The sequence below is a fragment of the Galeopterus variegatus genome, unplaced genomic scaffold, assembly GCF_000696425.1.
Source record: "Galeopterus variegatus unplaced genomic scaffold, G_variegatus-3.0.2 Scaffold10520, whole genome shotgun sequence".
NCBI lineage: Eukaryota > Metazoa > Chordata > Mammalia > Dermoptera > Cynocephalidae > Galeopterus > Galeopterus variegatus.
Genome location: NW_007736631.1, coordinates 1,259 through 15,955, shown reverse-complemented (window position 1 = coordinate 15,955; position 14,697 = coordinate 1,259). Strand labels below are relative to the sequence as shown.

The 14,697-nt window shown below is 36.5% G+C and overlaps 1 protein-coding gene across 1 annotated transcript; it reads right to left on the bottom strand.

The window, feature by feature from the left end:
* Positions 1–1,047: 1,047 nt before the first annotated feature.
* On the bottom strand, positions 1,048–11,840 carry GMNN (geminin, DNA replication inhibitor). The gene is made up of 7 exons (XM_008594281.1): positions 11,697–11,840; positions 9,848–9,924; positions 6,571–6,648; positions 5,609–5,756; positions 2,951–3,033; positions 2,551–2,661; positions 1,048–1,462 (listed from the first exon to the last, which is right to left on the bottom strand). The coding sequence occupies exons 2-7, from the start codon at positions 9,896–9,898 to the stop codon at positions 1,301–1,303; spliced, it is 633 nt and encodes a 210-aa protein (XP_008592503.1). The 5' UTR covers positions 9,899–9,924; positions 11,697–11,840; the 3' UTR covers positions 1,048–1,300.
* Between the last annotated feature and the right edge of the window lie 2,857 nt (positions 11,841–14,697).

Sequence of the window (14,697 nt, the reverse complement as noted above, 5' to 3'; positions counted from 1 at the left end):
TTGTTTTTTGTTTTTTGTTTTTTTGTCTTTTGTCTTTTTCCGTGTCCGGCAACGGATCGCAACCCTCAGTGTTGCCCCCGTACCGGACCGGGGACCGGCAACGGGATCGCAACCCTCGGTGTTGCTCCCGCGCCTCGCTCAGCCAGTGAGCGGGAACCGGTCTGTATGTGGGATCCGAACCCTCGGGCGGGAGCGCCCGCCGCGCTTCCCAAGCGGCGCACTTATCCAGTGCGCCACCGGGCCGGCCCCAGGCAGTAAATGTTTTAATCCTCACAATAACACTATAAGGTAGGCTTTATCACAATATTAGAGATTAAAAAATTAAGGTTCTGTAAGAATAAAAAACTCACCTATAGTACTTCTTTAATGCTTAACATTGCTCTGGTCAATTTATGCAAAATTACTTGCATGCTTCTCACAGAACTTATTCAATCCCAATGCTATATACTTTGCAAACAATGTCCCTTATTTTGTCCTTTTCTTTCTTCAAATACATGGGAAATCCCTAATTAATCTCACCCTACTCTTTTCATTCCTTCAATATTTACATACTTTCCACTATACCAGTATGTAAAATGTGTGAAGAAAAAAGTTTCATAACTTTCAGATACCTCTGTGTTTCTTCGTTGCAGTTTTACCTGTCCCCACCACTTTGCTTCTCTAGAGGACTGTCATCATCATCTATCATTTTAAGATTCCAAGAAGAGTCCGATCACACCAGCCAGTTGAATCTTTACCTGGCTAATCAGATTCACTTGGGGAGCTTTTGGAAAACAGATTTTCATGACCATTCCAAAAACTACCCAGTAAGAATATCTGGGCATGAGGTCCAGAAATCGATAGTGCCTACAGTGAGCTTGAGGTACAACCAGGTTTGGGAGTTAAAACCTCAGATATCTCAGTCTAAATAAGGATAAATTCATTTTCCCCTTGTCTCCTCCAAGATAGCTGCAGAGGAATAGGAAGAAAACAATATAAAAAAATATAAATAAGCCAAGTTTTTAAGATAGATTCCTTATACTTCATTCTTCTGAGATACACACAATGTTCAATAGGAGATTGAAGTTTATTTAATCATATACTCAAGTCATGTCTGACAACTGAGAAAATACTATTTACATAAAACATCATAGATTAAAAATACATAGTATTTGTATTTTAACAAGATAGGGCCCCAGGATTCAAACAAGAAAATTTGATTCCAGAGTTTGCATTCTGTAGTTATGTACTCAGCTACAAAGATCTATAGCGGAGGTAAACTTCGGCAGTGTATTTCTCAAGAGTCATATATCAATGAATTTCATATACATGGTTTTGCATCCGTAGAGGAAGATACAATTTCTTCAGCATATGTGCCAGTTTCTGAGTCTTCCACTTCAGAATCCTCACCAGTTTCTTCTTCCGAATCAAATTCCTGACTATCCAGTGATTCAAAGTTATCCAGAGGTTCATCACTTAGTCTCTTTTAAAGAATAAACCAATAATTTATTGTAAAAACTTTAAAATCCAAGTTCATTATCAGTATGCTGATATAAGTGGCCCTCAATGTTGTAATGAGATTCTTTTCATCTTGCCCCTCAATAAATTCACTTACAGTGTTATATCAGTCTCTACCATGCTAGATCATATTTTAGCAAAGTCACAGTGTTTAATAATTTGCCCATTTTTAAAAAGCACTAAAATGTTTTCAGAGTACAATTTGAATTGATACTTCTCCAGCTAGCTGCAGTGAAGAATCAGGTGTTCTAAATTTACAATCAGTCACGAACCAATACTTTTAAAGCAGTTAAGAGAGCTACCTCAAACCTCAGTACTTCCAAATGAAAATTTCAAACATTAATTCTATTATAGCTCTAAAATATAAGGCAGCAATTCAGTACATAAAAAGCTTTGATTTGAAAAACTTTCTGTCACCAAGATGGACTTTTTGCAAATATAAGTTTAAAGACCTATTTTAGGCCAAGCCTGGTAAAGTTAAACAGTTATTAGGCTAACTCTTACAAACTCATTACTTCTAAATTTCAAATAAGTCAGATAAAACCACCAAATTTATTTGGGCACCAATTAACAATTTTATAAATGACAGTAATGTCACGCAGGTATTAAAGTTAGAGTAAAAACTGCCTAAAAATGTTTGAACTAGGAAATGTAGTAATTTTCCATTTATTTTTGAGATAAAAGTTAATTCCTTTTAATAACTCTACAAGAAAACAGATGTTATTTTGCTTCATAATAATACATAGTAGCTAACAGTTATTGGATACTTACTATGTGCAAGTATTCCTCTCAACTGTCCATCTATTATAACTCCTTTAACCCTCATAATAAGCCTATTAAGTAAGCATAATTATTCCCATTTTATAGATGAGGAAAATGAAGTCCTGACAGGATAAATAATCCACTCTACTCAACAAACTTAATGGTGCTAGGCAGGGAAATAAGACTCAAACCCAGGAAATCTGATTCTAGAGCCCAAACACTAATCACACTACTGCCACAACTTTATAAAAAATAGATGATTTTGAGTCAGGTGAACATTAAATTACCTACCTCTATTACCTCTGCCATATACTGTACGTGTTCTGCTACTTCTGCTAATTCTTTATTCTCCTTTTTCAGGCGGGCAATTTCATTGTCCTTCTGTTCAATTTCTTTATGAAGCTATATAACATAAATAAAGTTCAGTATTCCATAGATTTGCTATGCTATAAACCAAAGTATATGCCTCCAAGTATATAAGTGATTAAACACAGGTAGCACAAAGTTGGCTCTCAACACAACAGGATTCATTTTGTACAATAATTCTGGAAACAAAGTTGCCTTTCTATTTAACTTTTCTTAGGCCAACATTAAAGCTAGTTTATATTGCTCTAACCAAACACGCTAAGCAATAAAAGGAAAACAATCCTGGAATTTTTAAAAAATGGTACAAATTATATTCAGTACATACTTTCTCATTTTCCTTAAGCGCTTCATAGAGAGCCTTCCTCCGTTTTTCTGCCACTTCTTTCCAATATTGAGAGGATGGATTTTCTAGAATAAAGTAATGTTTTACATACAACTTTAAAAATCTTTACTATAAAAACCCAATAATTTTTTCTACTGGAAAAAAATTTCCAATCTTACTCAGTACTTTTTTTAAAAGATTAAAGTTACAAAACAAATTTTTTTTCTATTTTATTTTTCCCAATATTTGAAAATCTTTAGGCCTTGGGCCGGCCCGTGGCTCACTCGGGAGAGTGCGGTGCTGATAACACCAAGGCCCCAGGTTCGGATCCCATATAGGGATGACCGGTTCGTTCACTGGCTGAGCGTGGTGCTGACAACACCAAGTCAAGGGTTAAGATCCCCTTACCGGTCATCTTTTTTTTTAAAAAAAAAAAAAAAAAGAAAGAAAGAAAATCTTTAGGCCTTCAGAAGAATTGCAACAGGGGCTGGCCAGTTAGTTCAGTTGGTTAGAGCACAGACTTATAACACCAAGTTCAAGGGTTTAGATCCTTGTACCAGGCAGCCAAAAAAAGAATTACAAGTACAATACACATACAAATATCTTTCACATAGATTGTTGAAGATTTTTGCAACGTTTGTTCTGTGAGTTTGTGCATTCTTATTTAACACTGACTACTTTGAAAAGCCCAGATCAGTTATTCTGTACACTGTCCTTAATTTTGGATTTCTCTGTTTCCATGATTAGATTCAAGCTAGACATTTTTGGCAGGAATATTGCATAAATATGTTGCATCCAGTGTATCATCGGGAAGCACATGCCAATTTGTCACAACACTGGAGATGTTAAATTTGATCATATGGTTAAGATACTATCTACCAGATTTCTCCCTTGGAAAAATACATTTTACCCATAATAATTAATAAATGATCTGTGGAGCAAAATTTTTGAGTGTGTTTTAATATTAATACCCTGTTCCCAACAACTTTTCTTCCTTAAATCTATTACTTCTACAGTGGATGAAAAACAGTAATTTTCTATTTATGTAATTCCTTCTACATGTAGTAGTTGGCATTATTTTGTAAGAACTTTCACTGCTCCAATTTAAAAGAAAATTTATCAGTGTGAATTATATGGCTCTTTTTATTCAATGTATTTATAATCCATTCTTGTCATTGTTCATTTTGATGCTCAATTTTTCCCAAATTTAGTCAGTGGGAATTCCTTTTAGCTGACAACTGTGTTCTTATAACATACCCATCAATTTCTGAGTACTTCCTTATTTTCTGACACAAGATATTCCAGGATCACCTGATAGTGATCCCTGCCCCTATCTGGGAATCAGCTATTTCTAAAAGGAGCAGAGAATAGTGTTTACAAACCAAGAACTGGATCCCTGATGTGTTCCTTGCTATGGGGGTGTCATGTGTTTCTAGGCTCTTAGGGGCAGGGTAAGAAATGTAGTTGTTTAAAAATCAGTTTATACTGATACTCCCAATTCCAGTTCAACAACAGTTCTTCCTTTCCTTTCCTATTCCATATTTGTATTTCCATTCATCATATTATGAAGCTGGCTCCCAACAACATCAACATATTACTCATTACTCAATCCTAAAATATACACAAAATATTTTCAAAATTACCACACCAATACCACTGCCAACAAATTTATTTAATAAAGTTCAAACAATGAATTTAATAAGGTTCAGGATTTCTTTGCAGTTCTTTTAATTCCTACAATATATCCCACTGAGGGTTTATAGTCACAGTTCAAGTTGCATGGATAATATTTTTGCATCCGCTGTTATAATAGCAATATGATATAGTTGTTTATTTCAGTATTTAACTTTAGTGTTTTTTTAACCAATCCTTATTGATTTAACTTTAACTAAATCAGATGAGCATCTATCATTTATTTTACAGTATTATTAAAGAGCTCTTTATTTCTATCCAGTCAGTCTTTCCTAATTTTACCTAATAAAATCCTACTGTCTACTCATCTTCATCTTTACTGTCTTCCAGGCAACTCAGAATGAGCAGATATGTCACTGTGACATTGAGCTAGTCAATTAACTACTCTAGGCCTCAATTTTCTGTTCAGTAATAATATCCAATCACCTATGATTAGTAAGTACAGAAGTAACAATCTTCCATAATACTTATAAAACACTAGCTTCCTCTTTTGATTTCCATTGCTATGCCATTAAAAACTACTATTTATTAAACATAATTCTTCTCTCCCTTTACCTCAGCCTTGTTTCTACTGGCTCCATTACTTCATATTCTCCTGAAATATTCAAATTCCTTTCTTCAAATTCATTCTTTAAACAATTTTCTTCTGAAAAGCCTATTTCCAAGTAATATAAACCCTTATAACGCAACCCAAAATCAGAGTTACCATATGCATCACTATCCTTTTCCTTAATATTTCATCCACATTTGGTTCTTGCCAAACAAATGGTCACACCTGTCCAAATGTACAATGTTTGTATATTTACAATCATAAGAAATCTTAAATGATCAAAAACATACAAGTAAAATATCTAATAGTATCCCCAGATTAAGAGGGTATAGGCAGAATTCATAACAGTATTAACAAACAATATTTACTTTATATCATAATTTTAAGTTTTAAGACAAAAATTATGTATTTTTTCCTACCTTTAACCATAAGATCAAATGCTTCTTGAGTGACTCCTTCAAGATTTTTATTTTCACTATATTCTGGGACAATGACAACTTCAGAGCCGAAAGTCTTAGATGCTAACTGGTCATTCCAATGTTTCCTTTTGGATAAGCCTTTGGCCAACTATAATGAAAATACTTATCAATTTTATTTACTTTGATTTAATGAACAAGAAAACTAAATGGTTTTGTCATTCATTAATTAAAAAAAGAGAACTCACATACCTATAGCTCTTTGAGATCTTTGAATCTTTAAAAAATTATACAATTCAAAACTCAACCAAAATGTAGAGTAACATTTTAGGAATTTTATTTGCAGCAGCCATTTGAATCAGACTTGTGCCTAAGGCTTAGCTGAAATTATTGTGTTTAAACACTGTATTCTGACTCAGTACCACGAAAGCAGTATTTTTCAACTAGTAAAAATTTAGACATGTACATCAATGACTTCATCATTTACACACAGGAGTAAATGAAGAATATAACATTTTATTCTCAAAACATCAGACATTGGGGCCGGCCTGTGGCTCACTCGGGAGAGTGCGGTGCTGATAACACCAAGGCCGCGTGTTCGGATCCCATATAAGGATGGCCGGTTCGCTCACTGCCTGAGCGTGGTGCTGACAACACCAAGTCAAGGGTTAAGATCCCCTTACTGGTCATCTTTTAAAAAAAAAAAAAAAAAAAATCAGACATTACTCTTGTAAAATAATTCATAAATTATTATATCATTCCAGTTCTACTGAAGGTATTCAAAGCAATTTTGAACTTCCTAAATCGAATAATTAATAAAGCAAAAACCACTTCTTTGGAAAATATGTAATTGTTATTCTTAAATCATTCGTAAATTTCAACAATTTAGTTGTTTCTGACCAAGAAAATTTTGGAAATGTTTTTAATGTATCACCCGTGCCCCTTTTAAGCCCTATAATACATACCTCATTTTCTCTCCCAACAAGAGATCCAGCTACAGAAGGCTGAATCATCTTCAGAGTTCTTCTTGGGACAGGACTATTCTAAAAGTCAAGGTAATTCATTATCCAGTTACCAAGTTGCTATATGATCATTTAATTACTGAGTTTCTATATAGATTGTTAGTCTTAGCCCTACTATGACTTGTAAAAAAAAAAACACCAAGAACACTAATATTTGATCTGTTTTATAATTTTATAATGCTACATATAAACAAGACACTGATTTAATCAACTGGCAAACCTGTTATTTCCCAAAATTATAAAGTTGGAAAAAACTTTTAAGAATGGGTCATATTACCTAAACTAGACACAAACAAGTAACTTTTCTCCAGTCATTTCTATATATGCTCTTGCATATATAAATATAAATATATATTTTGTCAATTAATCATATCTAGTTAAAATGCTTAACAAAATTTCTAAGATCTAATTAATAATTCAAACCATATCTGACAAAATTCCATTACAACAGGAATTTCTGTATTCTCTCTCTAAAAAGATCTTCCAAAAACACTAGAAACTTACAGGTATTCTTCTTTTATAAAACCAAACATTACAACATTTATGGTATAAACTCACAAAAGAGGTAAATTGGGGGAAAAGGTTAATTATTTACACAGCAAAATACTTCTTCCTCAATCAAAAGGATTCATCTCAGACCTTCTTTAAATCATGAATACCCCTAAACACATTCATATGTATTCACCAAAGGAATATTATTTTCAAGAACATGTTTTATATGAAACCAGGATAACCCCCACCATTACCTGATTGCAGAAGCAATTCTGCTTCAAGCCCACTCATTAGAAGATAGCTAAATTGTCAGTGCCTGAGGCATACTAAAATACTATAAAATGCCCAAGCTACTGTTTTGGAAAAAATATTGCCTTCCTTGTAATATGTAAATACCTTCCTGATCTGAAAGCTCCCTCTATTTTTGCAAAAAATCATTAGTTATACTGCCACCATGGGACAGCAAACAATGGTGAATACTCAAACAAGGTTAGCAAGAACATGATACCATACCAGCGTGAGAAAGTAACTGATTCCACACTGTACTTCATATGACAAGAGTTCACCTTTCCCACGGTAAAGTTTCTACTGCTGATTATTATCTCACTATTTAACTGAAGGACAAAAGCTACTGTGAGAACAAATATTACACCAACATTTCAGATATAATTTAGATTATAGATTAGTCAACAATCTCCAGACAAATAGAAGAAAATATAACTTGGAACCGTAGTAACAGGAAGTGTTAATTTATTTAAATGCTTGCTATAAATGTTATAATGGTCAAAGAAACGAGCTAAGTCACAAAAAAAATGACCATTTCCAAGATTTAACTTTTATACATATAAGCCTTGTAGAATCTGACCTAAAAAGAAGTGTAACACTGCTATTATTATTTTCTGTATACAGATTATGCACTGGCATAATAGACTTTGAGAGCCAGAAAGTTTCTTATATATTAATGGGTCTTAATCTTTTTAGAAAACAATTTGCTATTCTGTGAACTCTCTCCCACGAAAATACACACAAGTTCACACTCACACAGAATTTTGCAATCACTGGCAAGGAACCTATTCACCCTGAATTAAAATTCACTCTTACAGATCTAGTTCTAGTCCAATTCCCTCATTTTAAAGATGAGTAAACTGAGGGTGAGATGCTAACTAACCATCCAAAGGTCTCAGTTTTGGAGGCAGAACCAAACAGAACCCAGGTCCTTTTATATCCAAGATAGTTTTATTGTAGCTAATAAACGTTAGACTTTTTTAAATGTCAAGATCTGCTGCAATTATATAAATTATTTAGCTGGGATTTGTTTCAAAATAACCCAATGGAGGAAAAGGGGAGTAAATGAGGATATTGATGAAACCAGATTGGCCATATATTGATAACTGCTGAAGCTGGTGAAGTAAATTGAGATTACTGTACTATTGACTCTACTTTTGAATATTTGAAATTTTTTATAATAAAAAGTTTAAATAAACATAAAATACAGTGGGAAGATGTCATAATACCAAATGGAAGCCGAGGGACCCAAATTCACAAACTATCAATGCAAAGTATTATTCAAGAAAAGTGATGTAAGAATCCTGAGAAAATCAAGGCAAACAAAAACAACCTATCAAAAGGCACTTGCTTTCACTTATCAATGGTTTTTATTTACTCTATTTAAATCTGAAAATTGATGGTCTAATTCTCAGAATCATCATTTAGTTTAAGTTGTGTGGTAAGACCTAGCTAAACTGTAAATTCATTTAGAACCATACAAGCAGATTCATTCAAAATTACAAACTCAGGGCCGGCCCGGTGGCGCACTCGGTAGAGTGTGGCACTTGGGAGTGTGGCGGTGCTCCCGCCGAGGGTTCAGATCCCATATAGAGACCGGTCCGCTCACTGGTTGAGTGCGGTGCGGGCACGACACCGAGGGTTGCGATCCCATTACCGGTCACGAAAAAAGACAAAAAGGAAAAAAAAAAAAAATTACAAACTCAAAACTAAACAAACCCTGTCCCATTGTCATAATAAAAAATACTTGGGGTAAGATCTCCAGTTAAAATATCATACAGTGATTCAAAAAGTGTTGCAAACAAGTTGGATGACAAAGAATACGATATACTCCGGAAAAATGTGCACTGTTATGCCAAATGTGTCTCTGCAGTCAAAGACCCTAATTCTGAAGATAAACACAAAGAATTTTAATAAAATCATATCATGAAACCTAAGAGTAAAAACAAAGCAGTAATAATCTTGTATATAGAAAGTTCTAAAGAATCTACTAAAAAGCTCTTAGAATAAACATATTCACAGCAAGGTTGCAGGACACAAGACCAAGACAAAAAAATCTATCCTATTTCTACATGGTTGCAATGACCAACCCAAGAATGAAATTAAGGAAACAATTCCATTCACAATAGCAACAAAAAGAATAAAAAACGTAGGAAAAATTTTAGAAAAGTAGTGTAAAACTCATACTCCAAAAACTACAAAACATTGTTGAAAAAAACCAAAGACGACCAAAATAAAAAGAAAGACATCCCATGCTCATAGGTCAGACTTAATATTCAACTATAATTTTTTAAAAGTTCTCTATTGTTACTTGTCCTCTGACTAAAAATTCAGTAATTCAAGGTTTATAGAAATTATAGACAGGTTTAATTCGGCTAAATTATGTTAAAATTCTTTTAACCACATGCTTTCTACAACAGATTAAAGTGATTCTATCACATACCTTTACGTTCTCTTTGATTACTTCTTGTTTCTGCTTCATGCTGGGATTCATTATACAGCTGGTTGAACCACAAAAGACTAGTGATTAAAAAACAGAATATGGTTTGCACTTGAAGGTAGAGTCTAGATTCTTTGTTAAAAGTACTTACAATCATAATGTAAGGTAGAGAACAACTTATCTTTTCTCACTCTACCCAAACTCAGCCCTGTCAATGACTAGGGTGACTGAAGTTATTTACTCCTGACATCTATATTTTACACATACACACAATAATTCTGGCTAGAAAAATCTTGTTACCAAAGGAAAATGATGAATTCTAAGTAAATTTACAAAAGGTGATGGTGTCATGGATTAAATACAAGGCTCTCAAAGATCTGAGAAACAGTCACCAGTAAAAGCAAAACAGATACTTGGGTCTGCCCAAGTCTGTTCTAAAGAACAGCATCCTAACGTTGCTGTTTCAAAGGCAGATTTAAACTACAATAAACTCGGCTCTGGCAATAACTTAATAGTGATTTAATATCCGGTCAAATGAGATTATGCACTTACATTTGTAGGGAACGTTTAACCACCAACATGAACTGAAGGGCTAACAAGCAAGGAAGGAGCAAGAAATAAAGGGATATGTAATGTGGTTAACTAGACCACTGGTCCAGACTCACTTCAAATTCAACATCTGAACCCCCAGCCACGTCTGTGCCTTGCTAGTAGAACCCCCTCATTTTTGTGGCCATGCTTTTACTCAACGCAGTGGCCTTCGAAATTTGACTAAGACCCATCTTTTATGTTAATACACCTTACACTGTGTCCTGGGCGCGCGCGTGCACACACACAAGCCATCAAAAAGACTTAGGAAAGAAAAACGATCTAAATGTGTGTGGGCACCCTGATATTTTTTATTCTATTTTAACAAAATTCTGGTCTGGACTCACTAAACAGAGCCAGGACAATGTTTTTCAAACTGTGGGTCGCGACCCGAGATCCTGAAATGCGTAACACTGTTTAGAAAAAAATGTGACTGAATGGAATTGAAGAGGAGAAAATATACCAGAGCGCATGGCATGTGAGGAGTAAACACCGCTTCACCAAACGTCTGAATTAGATGGCTGCGTCCTAACTGTGACGTAAAATGTGCTCTTAGTACGAAAACAGTTGAAAGCCACTGATTAAGCAAGTCTAATCCTTCACGTTTCTCACACCCCTGTCATCAACCTTGCACCCTCACTTGCTCTTTATTCTCTTATTTTGAACTTGATTAAAAACCCTAGCATAGGACACGGTCCACAGGAAGCGTTGATAAACAGGCGACACCACAGTGTCACCAACACTGGAATCATTTTTCTTAATGGCAGAGACAGAATTCAGCGACCTTTTCCCGTGAGCCCACCTTCCGGACCCCGTCACCTCACGGCTAGTTACTGAACTGGCCAGAGGAAGGATGTTCCGTCTTATCCCCACAGCCCGGCACGCCCAAGCCGAGTCCCTACCTCACGGGCACAGGCCCGCCCCGGACCCTGCCAGCTTGTCCCCGGAGGCACGGCGCCGGAGAGGAGGCGAGCGCCCCGCCCCGCGCGCCCGAGCCCACCAACCACGGCGCACGCCTCGGGGACGGCGCCCGCCAGCCAATAGGGAGCGCGGATGCGAGAGCGCGCCAAAACCGACCCAGCCACTGGGACAGCCCCTCGCCTCGCCTCCCTCCCCCGCCCCGGCTCCAGCGACCCTTCAGTCACCCCTGAACCCTTCCCTCGGCCGCGACCCCGCAGCTATCAAAGGAGTACGCGGCTTCAGGCCGGCAGGAGCGAAAGCGGGTTATCGAGGAGCTGTACAACTTGCGCCCCTGAGTACCCACCTCCTCTTGTCACTTCCCTCACACTTACTGAGTGGAAACGCTTAATTTCTCAGCGAACCACGAGTAGCTGTGACAGCGGCGCCTCGCACAAGACTCACAACCAGCCTCCGTCAGTCCCCACAGTCGATGGGACAGCTTGCGCTCGCGGCGGAGACGCCTGAGTCCGCTCGTCCGCGCCCGGACGACCACGTGACAGCCTAGCGCGAGACGAGGGGCGGGGCCGCCGGAATCCGGCTAATCGTCTCTCGCCTCCGCCCGCTTTGGCCCCGCCCCTTCTCGCGCCTGCGCGGTCGGCGGCAGCGTGTATTTAGGCAGGGACGCCTAGGCTTTTCAGCAGGCTGAGTTCCTTGACCTCTGACCCTGCCCTCCGACCCTGCACTATCGGAACTTACTTTCAGAGTGCAAAGCTTTCTCCCTTTACGAGCCGGAAAAAGATCTGCTCCCACAAGACGTAAACACCGAGAGAACAAAATATTGTATATATGAGTATAGTACGTGACATATTTGTGTAAAGCCCTGGTTCCGCGGACTCCTGGTTGTATTAAGAGTTTTTAAATTTCGGCTTTTTGTGTTTTGACTATGGGTCTGATGCGGTAGGAGTTCCGGAAGACCTAACTCGGCAATCGTACTCAATTCATTGAGTGCCTAATACGTACCAAGTACTATTCTAGGTGCTGGGAATAAGCTGTCATTGCAATTTGAAGAAACAAGAAAACCTTAGTAATAGTTACGTCTTTTTTTTTTTTTTTTTGAGGTTTTTTTTAATTGTATAAAATTCTCAATTAAGTGTCCTGTGATCGTATACATTTGGGCTCAGCGGAGACTAGTCAAAGCTTTTAGTTACACCTTCCATTTATGTACAAGTCTGTTTTTCCATCTCTTAACTTTTCATGGGAGTATTCTCAGAAGTAAATACCTACTAACTCTGCACACAGCATTGCCTTTAAGAAATGCTTTCTCAGCTCTATACCCGGCAACTGTGAGTGCCCACCTCCCACCGAATTTCTTTTTATCAGAGCTCCCAATGTACAAGGCATACTTGTATGGTTCTAGCCTTTTTTTTTTTTTTTTTTTTTTTTTTTTGAGGGGGTGGGAGGGAATAAAACAAAATCTAAATTCGTAAGGCAAACAATCCGTTGAATGGAAAGCGGTCAGAAGACTGGCTTTCCAGAATATGAATTCTGGTAACCAGTGGTAAATATAAGTATTGTGTCAGTTTGACTTTGAAACACCACCCAGTCAAAATAGTGAATCTGATTTCCACAGTCTATTCATTCGTCCGTATGATAGAGATCATTGACAAAGAATACCAAAGCAAACAGGTGGAAGCTGATTTCCACAGAGCAGAAATGGGTGAGGTATGGCCTCATTTAAAAATATATATAAAAAGTTATTTTTAGGTAAAAGCAAATTACATAATGTTCATTCTTTACAGAACTAAAAAGCTAGGAAAGAAAAATATTTTCCATATGAAAATGGTAAGGAAACCAGAGGAATAGACTACAGGTTACCACAGTTAAAAGCCTACAGAGACAGTAAGAGAGCTGGTAGTTTTCCAAGCATATTATGAAGCCCAGTTATCCAAATGTTATCCATAGTTGCTAATACTGTTGGTTAGTTTTGGAATGGTGAGGGGAGACTTTTACCCTATACAAATCATTGCTGGAATTTTTTTTTTTTTTAATTCTATATACTAAAGGAGATGATGGCTACTTTAAGCATAATTGTAAGGCCCTTAGAGTCTTAAACACTTATGTTAGGTAGGTCCCTTCTGCTTTACCTGCTAAGTGATCAGCTAGTTGACATGACAAATTAGTTCAGATCTATACCTGTGTTGTCCAGTTGGGGAGCAACTAGCCACATAATGGCTACTGAGCACTTGAAATGTGGCTAGTCTTCATTGAGTTGTGTTGTAATGTAAAATACACACTAGATTTCAAAGATTTAGTACAAAAAAGGAATGTAAAATGTCTCCATAATTTTTTTGTATTGATTACATGTTGAAATGATTTTATATATTGGGTTAAATACAAATATTGTTAAAATTAACATCACATTTCTTTTTCCTTTTTTAATTGCCAACCAGAAAATTTTAATTACAGGGGTGACTCACATTTGTGTCTCACATTATATTTGTATGGTACACAGCTGCTCTAAACTATCATAATACACATTATCCCACTGGATGCTCTCACTAGCCCTGTGTAGTAGATATTTTTAATTACAAGGCTAAAAGACTAAATCAGTTCCAAGATCTCACAGAACTGGGCAGAGACAGACTGAGGCTTCAGATCTTCTGACTCAAAGTGCACATGTGGACAGAGACGTGTTCTGAAAATATTCCTTTCTCAAGAGACATGGGATGCTCAGGCCTCCACACTACTGGGGGATATCTCCAAAACCTGTGCTTTCCTATTGGTTTTAAAAAACAAATTTATAGGGAGAACAATTTCGTTGGGATCTGGAAAAAAGTTATAAGTAGTTATCGTACGATCAGAATCTTTCTTTAGGCATCCAGATATACTGTAGTCCTATCTGCAGTAGAGAAACCATGGGTATTGATAGGCTTACATTTATTCAGTAACACTAGCTTGTGTATATTCCTTTAATTTAGTACAGTCTTACACCATACAACTTTTTAAAAGTTGCATATTTTTCTATAATCTTTTTATTAGCCACTTCTAACTAAGAACAAACACTATTGCTGTGCATTATTGGACTATTTATCTTGCCCAACAACATTTATAATCAGTTTGTGAAAAGAGAAGGGAGGAAATAAATCACAATAATGTAAGATAATAGAAAAATAAAACCAAATAATTCAGCATACTATAAAGTATATTGATAAATTGAATTGTTAATGAAAAGCAAGAGAATCAATTGAAATGACAGACGATAAATGCACCATTTTAAAATTTGGTATTTATTGAGGCTAAACAAAATTCCCAAGGTTTTCAGCCAGATTGCAGAAATTGCTTATTTCATGATAATCTCTGTTCTT

What these genes read in the sequence shown, in the direction of transcription:
- GMNN (XM_008594281.1), bottom strand. Translation starts at nt 9,898, where the DNA reads ATGAATCCCAGCATGAAGCAGAAACAAGAAGTAATCAAAGAGAACGTA. An exon ending in CGCTTAAGGAAAATGAGAAA is followed by an intron (nt 2,662 to 2,950) that starts GTATGTACTGAA and finishes TATGTTATATAG; the next exon opens with CTTCATAAAGAAATTGAACA. An exon ending in ATATGGCAGAGGTAATAGAG is followed by an intron (nt 1,463 to 2,550) that starts GTAGGTAATTTA and finishes ATTCTTTAAAAG; the next exon opens with AGACTAAGTGATGAACCTCT.